Source organism: Embiotoca jacksoni, unplaced genomic scaffold, assembly GCF_022577435.1.
Source record: "Embiotoca jacksoni isolate LCO1_2020_lvr unplaced genomic scaffold, fEmbJac1.0.p SCAF_64, whole genome shotgun sequence".
Classification (NCBI taxonomy): Eukaryota; Metazoa; Chordata; class Actinopteri; family Embiotocidae; genus Embiotoca; species Embiotoca jacksoni.
Genome location: NW_027185419.1, coordinates 1060230 through 1077921, shown reverse-complemented (window position 1 = coordinate 1077921; position 17692 = coordinate 1060230). Strand labels below are relative to the sequence as shown.

Below are 17692 nucleotides of genomic sequence, written 5' to 3'. Positions count from 1 at the left end.
ACACTTAGAGGAAAAAGGGGGAAGCTTGTAGACCTGAAAACACCATCCCAACTGTGAAGCATGGAGGTGGCAGCATCATGTTGTGGGGCTGTTTTGCTGCAGCAGGAACTGGAGCTCTTCATAAAATAGACGGCATCATGAAGAAAGAACATTACCTGGAAATATTAAGGCAACATCTCAGGACATCAGCCAGGAAGCTAAAACTTGGGTGCAAATGGGTGTTCCAAATGGACAATGACCCTAAGCAGACTGCCAAAATAGTTAAAAAGTGGCTTGAGGACAACAAAGTCAATGTCTTGGAGTGGCCATCACAAAGCCCTGACCTGAATCCCATCGGAAATTTGTGGGCAGATCTGAAAAGGCGTGTGCGAGCGAGGCGACCAACAAACCTGACTCAGTTCCACCAGTTCTGTCCGGAGGAATGGGCCAGAATTCCATCAGAGTACTGTAAGAAGCTGGTGGAAGGATACCCAAAACGTTTGACCCAAGTCATGCAGTTCAAAGGCAATGCTACTAAATACTAAGGAACTGGATGTAAACTTTTGACCTTGAAGAAAGTAATGAAAAATTCTCTAAAATATTCTCTTTCTCATTATTGTGACATTTAGCAAAAGTTAAATAATGTTGGTAATCCTAACGGACCTGAAACAGGAGAGGTTTAGTCTGATTTAACTTCAGACAGTGAGAAAAAAAGTGTTATGTGTCTTTTTGCACAGTGTGTGTAAACTTCTGGTTTCAACTGTATAACGCGTCAAATTACCTGGATTTTTATCTTCTTTGATTGTTCACGTGTACATTTGAAGGAAAATGTGTTTCAAAGACAGATTTAAAAAAACAAAAACATTTACATTTATTTTACGTTTTATTTATTCTTTGCTTTTTCGGTTGCATGCGTATTTGTAATTTTTTCTTTCCTTGTACTTATCTTTTTCCTACTTGTATTCTTTAGCTGTTGTGACGACTACATTTCCCCGTACGTTATGTTATCTGACCCGATCTGACCTTTAAAGGACACCAGAAGTCTTTGGCTAACGTGTCTCGCTGTCCGTCCCCAGGACTGATGGCTCCAGAGTGACATGCCATGGCTCTGACGATCCCCCCGGTGAAACTGAAATGGCTGGAGCACCTGAACAGCTCGTGGATCGCGGAGGACAGCGAGTCCATCGCCACGCGGGAGGGCGTGTCGGTGCTCTACTCCAAGCTGCTGGCCAACAAGGAGGTGGTGCTGCTGCCCCAGCAGGTTCTGTGTCTGAAGGGCCCCCAGCTGCCGGACTTCGAGCGCGAGTCGCTGTCCAGCGATGAGCAGGAGCACTACCTGGACGCGCTGCTCGGCAGCCAGCTGGCGCTCGCCAAGATGGTCTGCTCGGACTCGCCGTTCGCCGCCGCGCTGCGCAAGCGCGTGCTGGTGCTGCAGCGCATCTTCTACGCGCTCTCCAACAAGTACCACGACAAAGGGAAGGTGAAGCAGCAGCAGCACTCGCCGGAGAACAACTCGGGCTCGGCCGACCTGCACTCGGTCAGCGAGCGGCCGCGCTCCAGCACCGACGCCCTCATCGAGATGGGCGTGCGCACGGGCCTCAGCCTGCTGTTCGCTCTGCTGCGCCAGAGCTGGATGATGCCGCCCCCGCCGGGCCCCGCCGGGGGCCCCGGGGGCGCCGGCATCAACCTGTGCAACGACGTCATCCACACGGCAATCGACGTGGTGAGCTCGCTGCCGCCGCTCTCGCTGGCCAACGAGAGCAAGATCCCTCCGATGGGCCTGGACTGCCTGGCCCAGGTCACCGCCTTCCTGAAGGGCGTCACCATGCCCAACTCCGGGGCCGACATCCTGGGCCGGCGGCTGGCCTCCGAGCTGCTGCTGGGCCTGGCCTCGCAGCGGGGCTCCCTGCGCTACCTGCTGGAGTGGATCGAGATGGCGCTGGCCGCGTCGGCGGTGGTCAGCGCCATGGAGCAGAGCGCGGCGCTGCAGAACCAGGAGGGGCTCATCGGCTACGACTGCTTCATGAACATCCTCATGCAGATGAGACGCTCGCTGGTGAGGCACAGACATCCAGTCCTCCTTCTGTAATGTGCTGGAATAAATATTTAATCAGCGCAGATGTTATGGTCTGAACATGTCCGTGTTGTTTCTACATCGGTGTGTGTGTGTGTGTGTGTGTGTGTGTGTGTGTGTGTGTGTTTGACGGTCTCAGGGCTCCTCAGCCGACCGCAGCCAGTGGCGGGAACCCACCCGGACCCCCGACGGCCTGTGTTCGCTGTACGAGGCGTCGCTCTGTCTGTTCGAAGAGGTGAGACGTTTAAACGGCGTTTTACTGAGGTTATGTAAAGCTCAAATTTACAAACATCCCCTAAACGCCTCACGTGCAGACTTGTTGGTAGAAGCTAAATAAATGCTCGTGAACATATGTATGAGTGTGAAAACTTCCTCCCGGCTGTGTCGAACAGCTGTTCTTGAGTTTCCGGGTCTTTAAACGAGTGCCCCCCCTCCCCTCCCGCCCCCTGCCCCCTCCAGGTGTGTCGGATGGCGTCGGACTACTCGCGCACCTGCGTGAGCCCGGACAGCGTCCAGACGGGCGAGGCGCCGGTGGTGTCGGAGACCTGCGAGGTGTACGTGTGGGGCAGCAACAGCAGCCACCAGCTGGTGGAGGGAACGCAGGAGAAGATCCTGCAGCCCAAACTGGCCGCCAGCTTCGCCGACGCTCAGACGGTGAGAGACCGAGAAGATTTAAAAACCGGCCGCGCTTTTAAGTTTTAGTGAAGCTCCACAGAGACGCCGAGTTAAAGCTTTTAAATGCAGATTTCACTGCACATTAAAGCAGAGAGCCGAGCTCGACGCGTTATCGATCGCCCGGCGCTCTCAAACACTTATTTTCCTCTCTGCAGTTTCTTCTTCTGTCAGAGGAGAAAGGAACGAAGCGTTTAGGGATTCCTGTGTTTCTGCAAAGATCACAGAAACAGGAAGTCCAGGAGGTGGATGTTCACACATAAAGTTGTCAGAAGGAAACATCCCTGACAAGGCGAATATTTGAGTTGTTGTTTTTTTTGTGTTAAATATGCTATAAAATCTCTAATTCGCCGTCTCTCTCGGCAGATCGAGGCCGGTCAGTACTGCACCTTCGTGATCTCGTCCGACGGCTCGGTCCGGGCCTGCGGGAAGGGCAGCTACGGCCGGCTGGGCCTCGGCGACTCCAACAACCAGTCCACGCTGAAGAAGCTGACGTTCGAGCCGCACCGCGCCATCAAGAAGGTGTCGTCGTCCAAAGGCTCCGACGGCCACACGCTGGCCTTCACCACGGAGGGCGAGGTGTTCAGCTGGGGCGACGGAGACTACGGCAAGCTGGGCCACGGCAACAGCTCCACGCAGAAATACCCCAAACTGATCCAGGGCCCGCTGCAGGGGAAGGTAGCCGCTTCCACACGCGTGTTACACGCTTCAAACACGCTAAATATTTCCGCACCACAAAAACCTGTCAAATTCATTTGTTTTCCGAAGAAGAAAAACTCAACGGATGTCGTTTTTTGTGTTTTGTGCATTAACAAACATAATAATACGTGTGTGTGTGTGTGTGTGTGTGTGTGTGTGTGTGTGTGTGTGTGTGTGTCAGGTGGTTGTGTGTGTGTCTGCCGGCTACAGACACAGCGCCGCCGTCAGCGAGGACGGAGAGCTGTACACGTGGGGCGAAGGAGACTTCGGAAGATTAGGTAGGTTACGTGACTTTAGGTTACCACGGTAACCCCCGGTTCTCTGATCACACGAGTGTGAGGCGCGTCGCCACCGAGCGAACGTTTCAAAAGATGTTTTTTTTACTTGGTTTTGATGTTTTTTTTCTACGTCTTAACAACTACACATTTTATGTTTAATGTTATTTGAATACTAAAATACTTTATTGAATAAACTTTTATTTGAACATGTTTAATGTTTAAGCACGCGTTCCCCGAGAATATTTACTTTGTGTCCAAATTGACTTTTAGCTGCAGATAATTTGAGTGCAGAGGAAAGATGCGTGGAGATGCGTTTAACGTGATTATTGGCACAGCGGTGATGCAGTTACCCTTAGCAACCACCTAGCAACAGAGAGGACTTCTAGTCTCCAACTGAATAAATACTGAACATAGAAACACTAAACTGATCAGCTAGCTCAGTCTGGTTGGAACAAAGATATCTGATGGACAAAGATATCTGATGGACAAAGATATCCGTGGTCTCGTGTTTTTAACATTTTAGCTCCGTGTTGTGTGTTCAAACCAAACCTGGTCGAGCTAGCTAGGATTTTTAAGTGCGACCGAAACAGATCTGATTTCACCAAATTGTGGATGAACGTATAATTAAAACGTCTAAACAGCTTCTTCTTCTGCCTCGTGTGTGTGTGTGTGTGTGTGTGTGTGTGTGTGTGTGTGTGTGTGTGTGTGTGTGTGTGTGTGTGTGTGTGTGTGTGTGTGTGTGTGATCGTAAGGTCACGGCGACAGCAACAGCCGAAACATTCCCACTCTGGTCAAAGACATCAGTAATGTCGGCGAGGTGTCGTGCGGCAGCTCTCACACCATCGCGCTGTCCAAGGACGGACGCACCGTCTGGTCCTTCGGAGGAGGCGACAACGGTCCGGAAACGTCACACTTCATCTTTCAGTCATCATTTAGTTTTTTTTGTGCACATAGTTTTCACTAAAATCTCCCTTTTGTTTTTTTGTCTTTGCAGGAAAACTGGGTCACGGCGACACCAACCGCGTCTACAAGCCCAAAGTGGTGGAGGCCCTGCAGGGGATGTTCATCAGGAAGGTGTGCGCAGGAAGTCAGTCGTCTCTCGCCTTGACCTCCACGGGGCAGGTAAGGAACCAACTCCTCCCCCTTTTTTTTTTGTAAAGGTCCAGATGAAGATGTCTGGTTGTCTGGCAGGTGTACGCGTGGGGCTGCGGCGCCTGCCTGGGCTGCGGCTCCTCCGAGGCCACGGCGCTGCGACCCAAACTGATCGAGGAGCTGGCGACCACCCGGGTGGTGGACATCTCCATCGGGGACAGCCACTGCCTGGCGCTGTCTCACGGTACGTCTCCTTACCGGATCCTCTTTCACTTCCTGGTTACGTTCTGGGTAGTTGTTGTTGGTTTTTTTGCGATTTTCTTGACGATACGAAAAAAATACAGAAAAATATTGAATCGTTAATTTTGATTACGTAAAAATCAATAAAAATACGTGTCATAGATTTATATGTCAGCGTAAACGTAACAATACGCTCTTCAAATATTCAGTAAACGAAAACGATCCCTCCGTTTGTTTGTTTGTAAACAACAGAAGAGATTCAGATGCTGTAAACAGCAGCTGAACGGTATCATCCGGTGATATCAAGACTGTAAAGCACGAATCCTCCACCTCCCTCACTCACAGTTTAAAATGCTGTTTTTTTGCAGCTCGGCGAGATTCTGTGTTTGTCGAAGCAGCGTGACGTCAGAGAGCAAATACAGAAAACCAAATTTGTCCAGGCTAATACTTAACGTCCTGACAGGAATCCTGCCCCGTGCGTTAGGCGTCACGGCGGATGTTTGTTTACCACTTCCTTCCTTCCTTCCGTCCGTCCTGCCACCAGACAACGAGGTGTACGCATGGGGGAACAACTCCATGGGTCAGTGCGGCCAGGGCAACTCCACCGGGCCCATCACCAAACCCAAGAAGGTGGTCGGCCTGGACGGGGTGGCCATCCAGCAGATCTCGGCCGGGACGTCCCACAGCCTGGCCTGGACGGCGCTGCCCAGAGACAGGTCGGTCCGCCATTTTGGCCATTTTGCGTCCATACAGTCGTACTTCTGAACCCGCAGACGCTCCGTTAACTTCCCTCCTCGCCGCCCCCTGCAGGCAGGTGGTGGCGTGGCACCGCCCGTACTGCGTGGACCTGGAGGAGAGCACCTTCTCCCACCTGCGCTCCTTCCTGGAGCGCTACTGCGACGGCATCAACAGCGACGTGCCTCCTCTTCCCTTCCCCTCCTCACGGTCGGTGGAGTTTCTCCGTCCTCCCGAAAGACCTCAAATCATCTCAAACAATCTGAGCTATTCATTTAAAAAAAAAAAAATTGTTTTTTCTTTTCCAGGGAGCATCATAACTTCCTCAAGATGTGCCTTCGGCTCCTGTCCAATCACCTGGCACTGGCCCTGGCGGGGGGCGTGGCCACCAGCATCCTGGGCCGTCAGGCCCGGCCGCTGAGGAACCTGCTGTTCAGACTGATGGACTCGTCGGTGCCGGACGAGATTCAGGAGGTGAGATTGAAACTTTAAAACTCTGAAATTCAGATGTACTGGAAGTTGTTTTATTTTATTGTTGAGTAAACAGCTGATTGTTTTCTGATCATTTTTCCGAACGGTCCAAAACAAAAATATATTAAGTTTACAAGAAGAAAACCAGCAGATTCTCACATTTTAAGGGGTTGAAATAATTAATCAATTATTAAAATTGCAACTTTTTTGATAAATTGTTTTTATAAATTGACAAAATTATTCTTTTTTTTTTTTCTGTTTTTTTTTTACTTGAAATTTGAATTGAATCCTGGTGAACACACGTGTGATGAACAGGATGATATTTCTACAACAACAGTCTTATTTTGTATTTTCATGTAAAACCGGAAATAATCAGGAAGTTTGAGGACGTAAGAAACATTTAAAAACACGAGACGATCAAAAGTTTATTTTTACTGATGACTCGCAGTCACAGATGAGTTTTGGAGACAGATGGAGAAACAGCATCAGACAGATGTTCTTAATCAGAGACTTTTATTTTGAAAAACATCTTCCTGTCCTTCTGTTGATCACCAGTCTTGTTCTAAATCTGTCGGCTGTTACGTCGTGTGAAGCAATGACGATATCTCTGTGTGTGTGTGTGTGTGTGTGTGTGTGTGTGTGTGTGTGTGTGTGTGTGTGTGTGTGTGTTTCTCTACACCAGGCTGTGATTGACACTCTGTCCGTCGGAGCCACCATGCTGCTGCCTCCTCTGAGGGAGAGGATGGAGCTCCTTCACTCACTGCTCCCTCAGGGCCCTGACAGATGGGAGAGTCTCTCCAAAGGACAGGTAGCCTCCTCTTCCTCCTCCTCCTCCTCTTCCTCCATCCATATTTGGGACTGTTGCCTTGTCTGGTCTTTGTATATTGATGTTTGTTTGTGTGTGTGTGTGTGTGTGTGTGTGTGTGTGTGTGTGTGTGTGTGTGTGTGTGTGTGTGTGTGTGTGTGCGTGCCACAGAGGATGCAGCTGGACATCATCCTGACCAGCCTCCAGGACCACACCCACGTGGCCTCGTTGCTCGGTTACAGCTCCCCCGCCGATGGCCCTGAGGCGCTCTCGTCCGGGCCGGCCTTCACGGCGGCCCCCGACGCCGCCTACGGCACGGCGGGGGGCCACCCCGACACCCACCTGGCCGAGATCCTGATGAAGACGCTGCTCAGGAACCTGGGCTTCTACACCGTGAGTATTTAAAGCTCTTTATTAAATCTGAATATAGAGCCGAAACCTGGCAGGCGCTACTGAGGGCAGACGTCGACAGGAAGTCGGAGCTGGAGGCGGAGCTTGAGTCACATTTAATCCTTTTGTCATCATCACCTGCTGTCTTGTTTCCTGGCAGCAGAAGCGGCGGTGGCTCCTCGGTCCTCCGCCTCGTTTTCTTGATTGCAACACACACACACACACACACACACACACACACACACACACACACACACACACACACACTGACGTCCTGACGTGTGTGATTGCGCCGGCCTGAACAATAAGCGATGATTAGACCGCGTCTGAGTCAGAGCTCTTTGATTCTCTGCCTCTCGCTGCGTTTGTTTTTTGTTTTTTTCTGACTCATTTCAGTTTTCTATTAAAATCAGAGATGGAAAAAAATCCGATTTAGAAAAAAGAAGATAAATCGTGATTTCTTGGATGAATGAAACGTGTAATTTTCCTGCCTCTGTAATTTGTCTCAATTTGTAGTTCAACGTTGATTCCAGGTCTGAAAATAAAAAAAGAGGATTTTTTTTATTTTATTCTGACACATTAATTAATAATTTTTTCAGTCTTAGTCACAAAAACTGGAGAAATTTCTGTAAAATGTTTTGCATTTTTTTAAGATTTTTTTTTTTTACCTCGAGGAACCTCCCTCCCGTTCACACCTGTGTGTTTGTGTTTCAGGATCAGGCGTTCGGCGAGCTGGAGAAGAACAGCGACAAGCTGCAGCAGGGCACGTCGTCCTCCGACAGCAGCCAGCCGGCTCACCTCCACCAGCTGCTCTGCTCGCTGCAGAAGCAGCTGCTCGCCTACTGCCACATCAACTCCGTCACCGAGGTAACCACGCCCATCCGGATCCGTTCAAACACGTTCGTCTGAGAGTCTGACGGTGGAGAAAACTTATTTAAAAATAGAATATGTGGGTGTGGTTTATTTATTTGAGTACGTTGAGCCCGTTTTAGCTGCTATTTCTGGTGTTCAAAAAAAAAAATCTCAATTTGTCTTTCTTGCACATTAAACCTCCTGTTTGCTTTATTTCTGCTGATTTCCTTTGCAAAAATACGTGTTTCTAAATCAGTCTTAAGCTTCACTGCTCGACGATGTTGTTTTAAATCCCCCTGATGTGCGTCGGCCTGCAGAACTCGAGCAGCGTGGCTCTGCTCCACAAACACCTGCAGCTGCTGCTGCCTCACGCCACCGACATCTTCTCGCGCTCGGCCGCTCTGATCAAAGAGAGCTCGTGGAACGGCAGCATACGAGAGAAGCTGCAAGGTGAAAGGCCGTCAACCGCCTCCTTTTCCTGCTTTTGTTTTTGTTTCCACTTCATGTTTCACTTTTTGCTGCAGATGTGAAACCAAAAACGTCCAATAATCTGAACCCCCCCCCCTCCCCCCCTCTCCCCTCCCAGATGTGATCTACGTGTCGGCGGCGGGCAGCATGCTGTGCCAGATCGTCAACTCGCTGCTGCTGCTGCCGGTGTCGGTGGCGAGGCCTCTGCTGAGCCACCTGCTGGACCTGCTGCCTCCTCTGGACCGCCTCAACCGCCTGCTGCCGGCCGCCTCGCCGCTGGAGGACCAGGAGCTGCAGTGGCCTCTTCACGGTGAGCAGATCCTGCAGGAGTTCGCCAAGTTGTTGTTGTTGTTTTTGTGATCTTTGAAAAATGTTTGATTTTTGCGGCAGATTTTCTCCAAAATTGCGACGTAATTCACGCTGAGTTTTAAGTGAGTTTTTTGTCGTAAAAATGTGGGAATTAGAAAAAGCCAATTTTATTGCGAGAGCCACATTTTCCGCCACTTCTGTGAGGTGTCTCTCAGGTTCATTCGCGATCGCGAAGCCGACGTCATAAACGCCGCTCTCGCCGTTTCTCGCCCGTCGCAGGTACGTCGGACTTCGCGGAGCCGGCCTCGGGGATGTCCCTGCCGGCCCCGGCGTTGTCCTGGGTGTGGCTCGTGGACCTGGAGAGGACGGTCGCCCTGCTGGTGGGCCGCTGCCTTGGCGGGATGCTGCAGGGAGCCGCCACCTCGCTGGAGGAGCAGGACACCGCCTACTGGCTCAAAACGCCGCTCTTCAGCAACGGCCTGGAGATGGACATCCCGCAGCTCGGTACGGCGCGCGGAAACCTCCTCCCCCTCCCAGCCCCCAACCCCCCGTTTATCTGTGTCGTTTGTGATGACGTGACGGTTTTGGTTGTGCGGTTGTTGTTCAGACGCCTGCATCAGCTCCCTGCTGGAAGCGGCTCTGTCGGGCAACGAGGAGCAGAAGCCCTTCGACTGCACGCTGCATGCCGACCTCAGCGTCCTGGTGGATCTGGCTCTGGGCTCCTCCAAAGAACCCGCCAACAGCCTGTGGATCAACATGCAGGACTACGCCATCAGTAAAGGTCCGTCTAAGGAAACGAACCGTCGCCTCGCAGGACTTGGCGTTGAACCGTGTACTGACCGTGCTGTCTGTCGTGTTGTGTTGCAGACTGGGACAACGCGTCACTTAGCAACGAGTCTCTGCTGGACACCGTGTCCAGGTTCGTGTTGGCGGCCCTGCTGAAGCACACGGGGCTGCTGGGACCGGCCTGCGGAGAGGGGAGGTACTGTTGACGCCACGCACGTTTGATTACGTAGGATTTACTGACTCCGTACCGTTTCATGAAATTAAACTTCAAACTTCAAATATTTTTTTATTTTATTTTCCCGTTCAGGTACCAGCCGTCGAAGTCTCTGGCAGAAGTCTATCGCAGCGTTTACAAGGTACGAAACCGCCTGCTGGCCTGTAAGAACATGGACTTCATCCAGACGCGGTCGTCCTCACGAGAGCGGAGGGTGAGTTAAAAAAACAAAACACTGCACACACGTTTTTATTTACCTTCATGAATAAATAAAATAATTAAAAAAACTCAATTCACGCCTCCGTACGTATTAATTTTTTAAATTACAACGATCCTGACGCATTTTCATTCAGGACATCAGCTGCATTGAAACAAGCGCTCCCACTCTCCATTAAACCGATGACAAATCAGCGTTACATCACGGGATTGCAAAGGAGCAGAAAACGGCAGCAAAGTAAAAACCGAGTGAGACGCTGATGAAAAGATGATGCTTATAATAAAAAATACAGTTTCAAAGGTTAAAATAAGAGACTGAAGCTGATTGTTTTCACGTTCAGTGATTCATTAAGTTCAGAACAGAGCGCTCCCTTCCTGTTGTCATGATTTAATATGGACGTATCGTGACCGGTATCTGGAGTGGTGACCGCCCGTTGAGAACCGCATGCAGCTCGCGGCGCCGCGCACAGCTGCAGAAACTAAACCAGACACGGTCGTGATTTTACTGCTGTTTAAATATGATGTCATCTTCTCTGTCACATTCAGTAACGATGATAAATCATCTGAAGTCTGTAGTTTTGGAATATTTGAAGTCATCAGTGTTTTAATCAGACTCAGTAGGAGCATTTCATTGAAACGATTGAGCTAAAAATTAAAACAAAAATTGTAATTGATCTTAATCTCAATATTTATAATAATAATATAAATAATAACATATTAATTTACTGGAGGATCTTATATCCTATATCAGGCACCGTCATATTGTTTTATATGTCTGCTTTATCAGTTAATGAAAGCAATAAACTTTTTAATGAAAAAAGCACGAGAATCTTACTAAAAAATGTATAATTGTGGTTCTTATTTTATCCAGAATCGTGCAGCTCGAGGTTGTTGGGAAGAAAATTAAATGTTATTTGAGTAAAAGCGTCACATTTTCAAGTCATTTTGGATCATTATCGCGATGACATTTATTAAAAAGAAAAGCAGTAAAACAGCAGGACGTGTTTTGAACTGGGATTTTTTTCCTTTTCCACTCAGCCATTTAACAACATTGGGCTTCTTATTAAACACGTCCTGTTTGGAGGGTTTTTCTCCCGGCAGTTCTGTTTCTCAGGGTTTCGCAGACGAGTCGACTCTGATTAAATTTTCTGGCAGCGTTTCCCCCCCGACTGAGCTCCTCATCCGAGACCGCTGTAGTTCTTCCCTGAACTCGTTTCCACTCGTCATTAATTCGTTTTTCTGCGTGGCAACCGTCAGAAACTCCTGCAGGTCAAACTGGGTTAAACACAAACTCATTTCCCCCACGAGAGAACGCTCATTAGCCAGCATCAGTTAAACGTGTTTTCTCTCTGTTCAAAGGGCAGCACGGTGGTGCAGTGGTTAGCATTGTCGCCTCACAGCAAAAAGGTTCCGGGTTCGAACCCGGTCCTGGGCCTTTCTGTGCGGAGTTTGCATGTTCTCTCTGTGCTTGCGTGGGTTCTCTCCGGGTTCTCCGGCTTCCTCCCATCATCCAAAAACATGCACCTCAGGTCAGGTTACCTGGCGCCACGCTAGTGGCAGCCTGTTGCAGCAGCTCCCCCCTGAGAGACCCCCCTGAGAGCCCCCCTGCTGTAGCGAAGAAATTTCCCCTCCGGGATTAATAAAGTGAATAAAATCCAAAAAAAAAAGAGAATATTCAGGGTCGTGATCACGTAATAGTTTCGTCCTGAAATGTGAGACAATCCCACTTTTTTAAAAACCTAATTTCCAGTAAAATCTTGTATTTGGACGATATATTATCAATTCATTCCCGAACTCCCGAATCTGTTGAAGGTAAAAAAAAAAAACAATTCCCCTCGTTTCAGATTTCAGACAATCAGGACTCTCTGGACATGGACCCTCAGGAGCACTCGTTCACACGCACCATCGACGAGGAGGCGGAGCTTGAAGAGCGAGCGGACCGCGAGCGAGAGGAGGGCCATCAGGAGCAGGACGACGAGGAGGAGGACCGGGAGCACGAAGTGATGACGGCTGGAAGTGAGTAACATCTGGAGTTAGAGGGACAGATGCTGCCCAGCGACTGAGGCTGTCTCGCTTTTGTTCGATGCGTGTTGCTTTAACTCCTCCCCCCTCGTCTTTATTTACTCTTAGAGCAGGGAAGTGTCCGCTTTGTCCCGACAGGTGTTTTCAGTTGTGACACGGAAACGCCCCGAAAGGGGATTCACGTCAGTCAAGAAATGCTGCATTCAGGGGACGTCAGAAATTAGAGCATTTGTTTATATGCAAAATGTGTGTACGCACCTTCAGACTGTATATAAAAGTGGGCGTCACTTTCTGGGTCTGTAAAATGGTTCTGATCCAGAAGTGTCTTCAGCTGCAATACCAGCGAGTGCCACTAGAGGTCGGCTCCAAAAAGCCTCCGGCTCCATAGACTCCCATTCAACTTCTCTCATCAAATCCAAAGTGAATAAAATGTGTCCATCAGTTATCTCGGTGTTGTTAGCTAAAGTCACTCCTTCTTATTAGTTTTCTGGAGGTCCATCTGAAAATAATCCCTCATTCATTAGAAAAGAAGATTCAAGAAGACCTGTTTTTGGGGGCGTGTCTGTTTGATTGACAGGCCTGCGGTGCAGTCAGGTTACAGCTATCGGTGGGCGGGACGTAGTATCGTCAGGTTTCCGATCAGATCGGTCAGATCCACCGCTGGCTCCTCCCCCAGCTCGTCCAAATATGGTCACTTCCTGCTCCAAAAATAAAAAGGAAGTAACGGTGGAAGTTACGTCACAGTTGCTTGCACAATTTTTGGGGGGGTTGCGCCCCCTGCTGGATCTGCGGTGAGGACCATAATGCAACGGACGATGACATCATCCATCAGCCCAACTCGACATTTACATCTGTTAAGAAACCTCCAACAGAGGGAAGGGGAAAAAACTCAGGTGGGCGGAGCTTCTGCCTCTTCAGACAGCCTTTTCAGTGTGTCGCGTTAGCATTAAACTCTTGTTTTGAACTCCAGTGAACCCTGAAGTGCTTCCTACTTGTCCTCTAACCCTGCAATCTCATGTGTGTGTGCGTGTGTGTGTGTGTGTGCGCGTGTGTGTGTGTGTTTTATTTATTTGTGTGTGTGTGCCGGTCGCACAACACAGAAATCTTTCAATGTTTCCTCTCAGCGCGGGAGGTGGCTCGCAGCCGGGACCGAGAGCGGGCCAGCAGCAGCACGGGTCTGGGCTCCGGGTCGGGATCCAGGAGCGGCGGAGGAGGAGGAGGAGGAGGAGGAGGAGGAGAGGAAGACGCTGTTCTGTCTCAGGAGGGGAGGAGGGGCAGCACGGGGCTGCCGGAGGGCCAGGACCTCTACACGGCCGCCTGCAACTCGGTGATCCACCGCTGCGCCCTGCTGGTGCTCGGCGTCAGCCCGGTGCTGGGCGAGCTCACCAAGCAGAACCAGGACGAGGGCCAGACGCAGTCGGCCGCCGGGACGCAGGAGTGTCTGAGCTTCATGACCAGGTCAGACAACACGTTAGCTACTTAAATAAAACACGGCATCTGCATGTGTTCGTATTGTGGAGGCGACTCTCTCTCTAAATACATGTCAGCCTTTTTTTGTTAGTGCGATCTCCGTTTCCATGGCAACACACATGGGGTACAACAATGAAAATCAGTCGCGTCAGTAGACTCTTAACGTACACAATGTTTACTACTCCAGGAAGTAGTCGGACCCTTAGCAACCACCTAGCAACAGAGAGGATTTCTAGTCTCCAACTGAATAAATACAGAACATAGAAACACTAAACTGATCAGCTAGCTCAGTCTGGTTGGAACAAAGATATCTGATGAACAAAGATATCTGTTGAACAAAGATATCTGATGAACAAAGATATCCATGTTCTCATGTGTTTTTAACATTTTAGCTCCGTGTCATGTGTTCAAACCAAACCGGTCCAGCTAGCCTCCGCTAGGATTGTAAGTGCGTGACTATCCGTGGTGTTTCGGTACGGGTGCTCGGAGCGACCAAAAAGGACCAAAAGAGACCCGACTTCACCAAATGGGTCATTTAATAGATCTATAACAAGTAGAAACTACATTATATTACTTATTATATGAAACTCTAGTCTAATTATATTTTCCCATTGAGGAGGTGGAGTTATATTTCTAGTGATGATGTCATGATAATTTGTTCCAAATGTTCAGTTGACCAATCAGATCTCTGGAGGCGGAGCTACTATGTTTCTGTTTTCTGCTGATCGTGCAGTGTGTGTTTTTTCTTGGCTGAATTTTGCTGACACCTCAAAACAATTCTTGAACTACTTTTCAAGTCGTTTCAACAAGTTGGATCAGGACGTTGATGTTCATCTGTACACTCACCGCTCTGTGCTTCATAGAGTCAGTTATAGAAAACACATCATTGAACTGTTTTGTATTCTGTATCTGGTGAGGAGAAGATTTAGTAAATGTGGGAGTCGAGGTGTGATAAAAAGTGTTACCTCTGCACGGCTTTATATTCCACCGGGAGCGTTTTGTCTTCCTGTTTTATTTTAACTTCCTTATTTGGTCGTGTTTCCTTCATTTCAAACGTTGTTAAACAGCTTCTATTTTTTTTTGGTCTATTTTGTGTTTATATGTTGTCATTTCACAGACAGAGTTAGTCATTAAAAACACGAATCCTCCTTTATTCTGTAACTGATTTCACATGTCGTGTCTGTAGCGGGAGGAGAATGCGTCTCTTGTCCAAACTGACGGTGAACGGTGACGTAGTGATTTGGAAAAATGTATTTCATTTTATTTTCTCCCGACCGACTTCCTGACCTTTAAACGACGCCGATGAAATGAGCCGTCGCATTGCTCCACGACGGACTTCACTTCCTTTGTTTGTTCGTTTTTAGCTGCTGTGTTGTGATTGGTCGAAGCGGTCGGTCGGTCAGTTTGTTTGTTTGTTTGTTTTGTGTTTCCAGGAGCGAGAGTCTGAGCGCCGAGAGCCGCTCGGTGCAGAGCAGCCCGAGTTACCGACTCATAAAGTCCCGCAGCGAGTCGGACCTGTCCCAGCCCGAGTCCGACGAGGAGGGCTACACTCTGGTGAACACACACACACACACACACACACACACACACACACACACACACACACACACACCATCCAGCGTGTGTTTATAACCTACATGTGTTTTGTTTACTCCTCCAGAGCGGGAGGAGAAACGTCGACCTGGACTTGGCCTTCTCCCACAAAAAGCGAGGTGAGCGATCCGAAGCGGTCCTGGTTCCGGTCCCGGTCTCGGTTCCGGTCCCGGTCTCGGTCCCGGTCGGGCTGCGTGAGGATGCTGCAGGTGTTCTGTTGTCGTCTTTCACACCTTCCTCTTGTCTCTCTGTCTCCTGAATCCCTGCGTCCGTAGTTTATTTGCTTCTTTTGGGCCAGTTGAGCCCCAAACGCAAGAGGAGCTCCAAGCAAGTAAACGATGGCATGTTTCTTCTTCCTCTTGTTTTACCATGACTGTAACACCAGACCCCCCTCCTCCCCCGACCCCCTTCAACCCCCACAGACATTCATCATCGGTCATGTTAGCAGTGTGCAGAAACAGCAGCACGCAGACGCGTCCATTGTACAAACAGAAGCTCGTCCTTCAGTTCAGTCCATCCAGGAAAATCGCAATAATTAACGCAAATTTAATAAAAAGAAAATTATTTCTGAGATTTTTTCTCTTCTTTTCATCAGAATCTGTGCTGGAACTATTAACGGCATAAAGTCTTTTCAAACAAATACCAAAACAAATAACTCCTCATTTACAACCAGAAAGTCCAAATAAAACGAAAAAACAGGAAATGTGCGAAATCAGGGCGCTGCTTCACATTAAAACGATGTGATTAAATGTTTGTGATCAAAGGAAGTTAAATGAGTTTTGTCCACACGTCCAGTTGTCAGACGTCTCTTTGTTTGTTTCATCCAGCAGGTCTATGTGTTGAATGAACATGAATTAAACAGCATCTAAAGCTCTTATTTTGACAGCTGATGTAGTCCTTGTTTCTATATTCCAGTCACAGATGGTCTGTTCTGGAAACATACGCAGCTTTTAGGACCTTTTAGGAGCTTTGATCTCATTCATTGAAGTTCATTAAAAAAGATTAGACCTAAAATATTTCTGTGATGTGCAGCATGATTATTATCAAATAATAATAAAGATATGAATCACCTGCATATCACTGTTTATCGGGTAGTGCTTATAAAAACAAATAAAAAACAAATACAAATTCTAAAAAAAATTCTAATTCCCACAATTTACAATTCCGCAAATTACATCTCAATTTTTAAGAACCCCCCTGCAAAAAAAAAAATCAAGTCTTTTTTATCACAACAATCACAAAAAAACCTAAATAAATCCTGGAGGGACTTTCTGTCTTTGTACAACGGCGTCTCATCCTTCATGAAGAATCCGACTCGCCTCGCTGCGCAGAGTTCATGGAAGCCCTTGTAGAAGATGTGATCATTCCAGCTCTCAGCAGCAGCAGCATCGCTCCTCCGGCCCTCGTCGGGACGTCGCCGTCCATCACAGACAGATTCATGCTGGCTGACGACGGCTTTGTGTGTCCGCATGTCGACTCTCAGAGGGTTTAATTCATCGCACTGCTTCGAAGCGACGCGGTCCATCCATCAAACCGCTCCCTCTGTGCGTGTACGCATCTGAAAGGCTCTTCCTTCTCCTCCTCTTCCTCAGGCCTCCTCCACAGCTCCCCGGACTCCCTGGCCGAGTCGTGGTTCCGGGCCAAGCTGAGCCGCCAGCGCAGCTACGGCTCGGCGCACTCGTACGAGGAGTCGGACCTGGACCTGAGCCGCTCGCTGGGCATCCACGCCCTCATCGACAACATGGTGAGCTTCATCAGTGGCGACGTGGGCCTCGCGCCCGCCTTCAAGGAGCCCGAGGAGAGCATGTCCACCAGCCCGCAGGCCACCATCCTGGCCATGGAGCAGCAGCAGAGCCGGGCCGAGGTGAGCTGGTGGGAGCACCTGGAGGGAAATCTTTGTTTTCAAATTTGTCACACGTGTTCACCTTGGCTTAGCAAATAACTTTTTTTAGGTTTCAGAGGTCAAAGGTCAAGTGTGAGGTCAATATTTTTGGTTTGGTTTGGACAGATGTACACTGAAGCAGCTGGGTGGTAATTCTAGTTCTGAGTTAAAAAAACAAAAACAAGAACCTGATTTAAGAAATAATCTCGTTAAAAGGAGAATTAGAATTGAAGTCACAGTCCAAAACTCACATCACAAATATTGACTTCTGTTTTAAGTTTCACTCTCGAGTTAGAAAAAAAAAAAAAAATCGCTTTTTGTTCAGCAGTTTTTCAAACGGGCGTTAATGTTTCAGCCATGTGTTTGAGCAGCAACGGGACGGTTTCTGTGGGGTTCATTTAAAAATAAGCTAAAAGTGCAATCAATTAAACTAAAGGACAGATTT

At 48.7% G+C, this 17692-nt stretch overlaps 1 protein-coding gene across 7 annotated transcripts in view; it reads left to right on the top strand.

Moving 5' to 3' along the window:
- herc1 (HECT and RLD domain containing E3 ubiquitin protein ligase family member 1) overlaps positions 1–17692 on the top strand; it is a 52478-nt gene that overhangs the window by 3987 nt on the left and 30799 nt on the right. For 4 of the 7 annotated variants that reach the window (XM_069175069.1, XM_069175067.1, XM_069175070.1 and 1 more), the window contains exons 2-27: positions 1056–2035; positions 2193–2288; positions 2513–2707; positions 3092–3403; positions 3606–3702; positions 4455–4598; positions 4697–4824; positions 4894–5038; positions 5579–5750; positions 5845–5979; positions 6078–6243; positions 6923–7048; positions 7217–7438; positions 8150–8302; positions 8605–8737; positions 8874–9065; positions 9344–9568; positions 9672–9845; positions 9932–10046; positions 10158–10278; positions 12125–12296; positions 13403–13760; positions 15206–15326; positions 15433–15484; positions 15641–15706; positions 16958–17229. In XM_069175069.1, the coding sequence (XP_069031170.1) occupies positions 1082–2035; positions 2193–2288; positions 2513–2707; positions 3092–3403; positions 3606–3702; positions 4455–4598; positions 4697–4824; positions 4894–5038; positions 5579–5750; positions 5845–5979; positions 6078–6243; positions 6923–7048; positions 7217–7438; positions 8150–8302; positions 8605–8737; positions 8874–9065; positions 9344–9568; positions 9672–9845; positions 9932–10046; positions 10158–10278; positions 12125–12296; positions 13403–13760; positions 15206–15326; positions 15433–15484; positions 15641–15706; positions 16958–17229 (5046 nt within the window). In that variant the 5' untranslated portion in view covers positions 1056–1081. The remainder of the gene's footprint in view (positions 1–1055; positions 2036–2192; positions 2289–2512; positions 2708–3091; positions 3404–3605; positions 3703–4454; positions 4599–4696; positions 4825–4893; positions 5039–5578; positions 5751–5844; positions 5980–6077; positions 6244–6922; positions 7049–7216; positions 7439–8149; positions 8303–8604; positions 8738–8873; positions 9066–9343; positions 9569–9671; positions 9846–9931; positions 10047–10157; positions 10279–12124; positions 12297–13402; positions 13761–15205; positions 15327–15432; positions 15485–15640; positions 15707–16957; positions 17230–17692) is intronic. The other 3 variants (XM_069175072.1, XM_069175071.1, XM_069175068.1) reach the window with 2 other exon arrangements.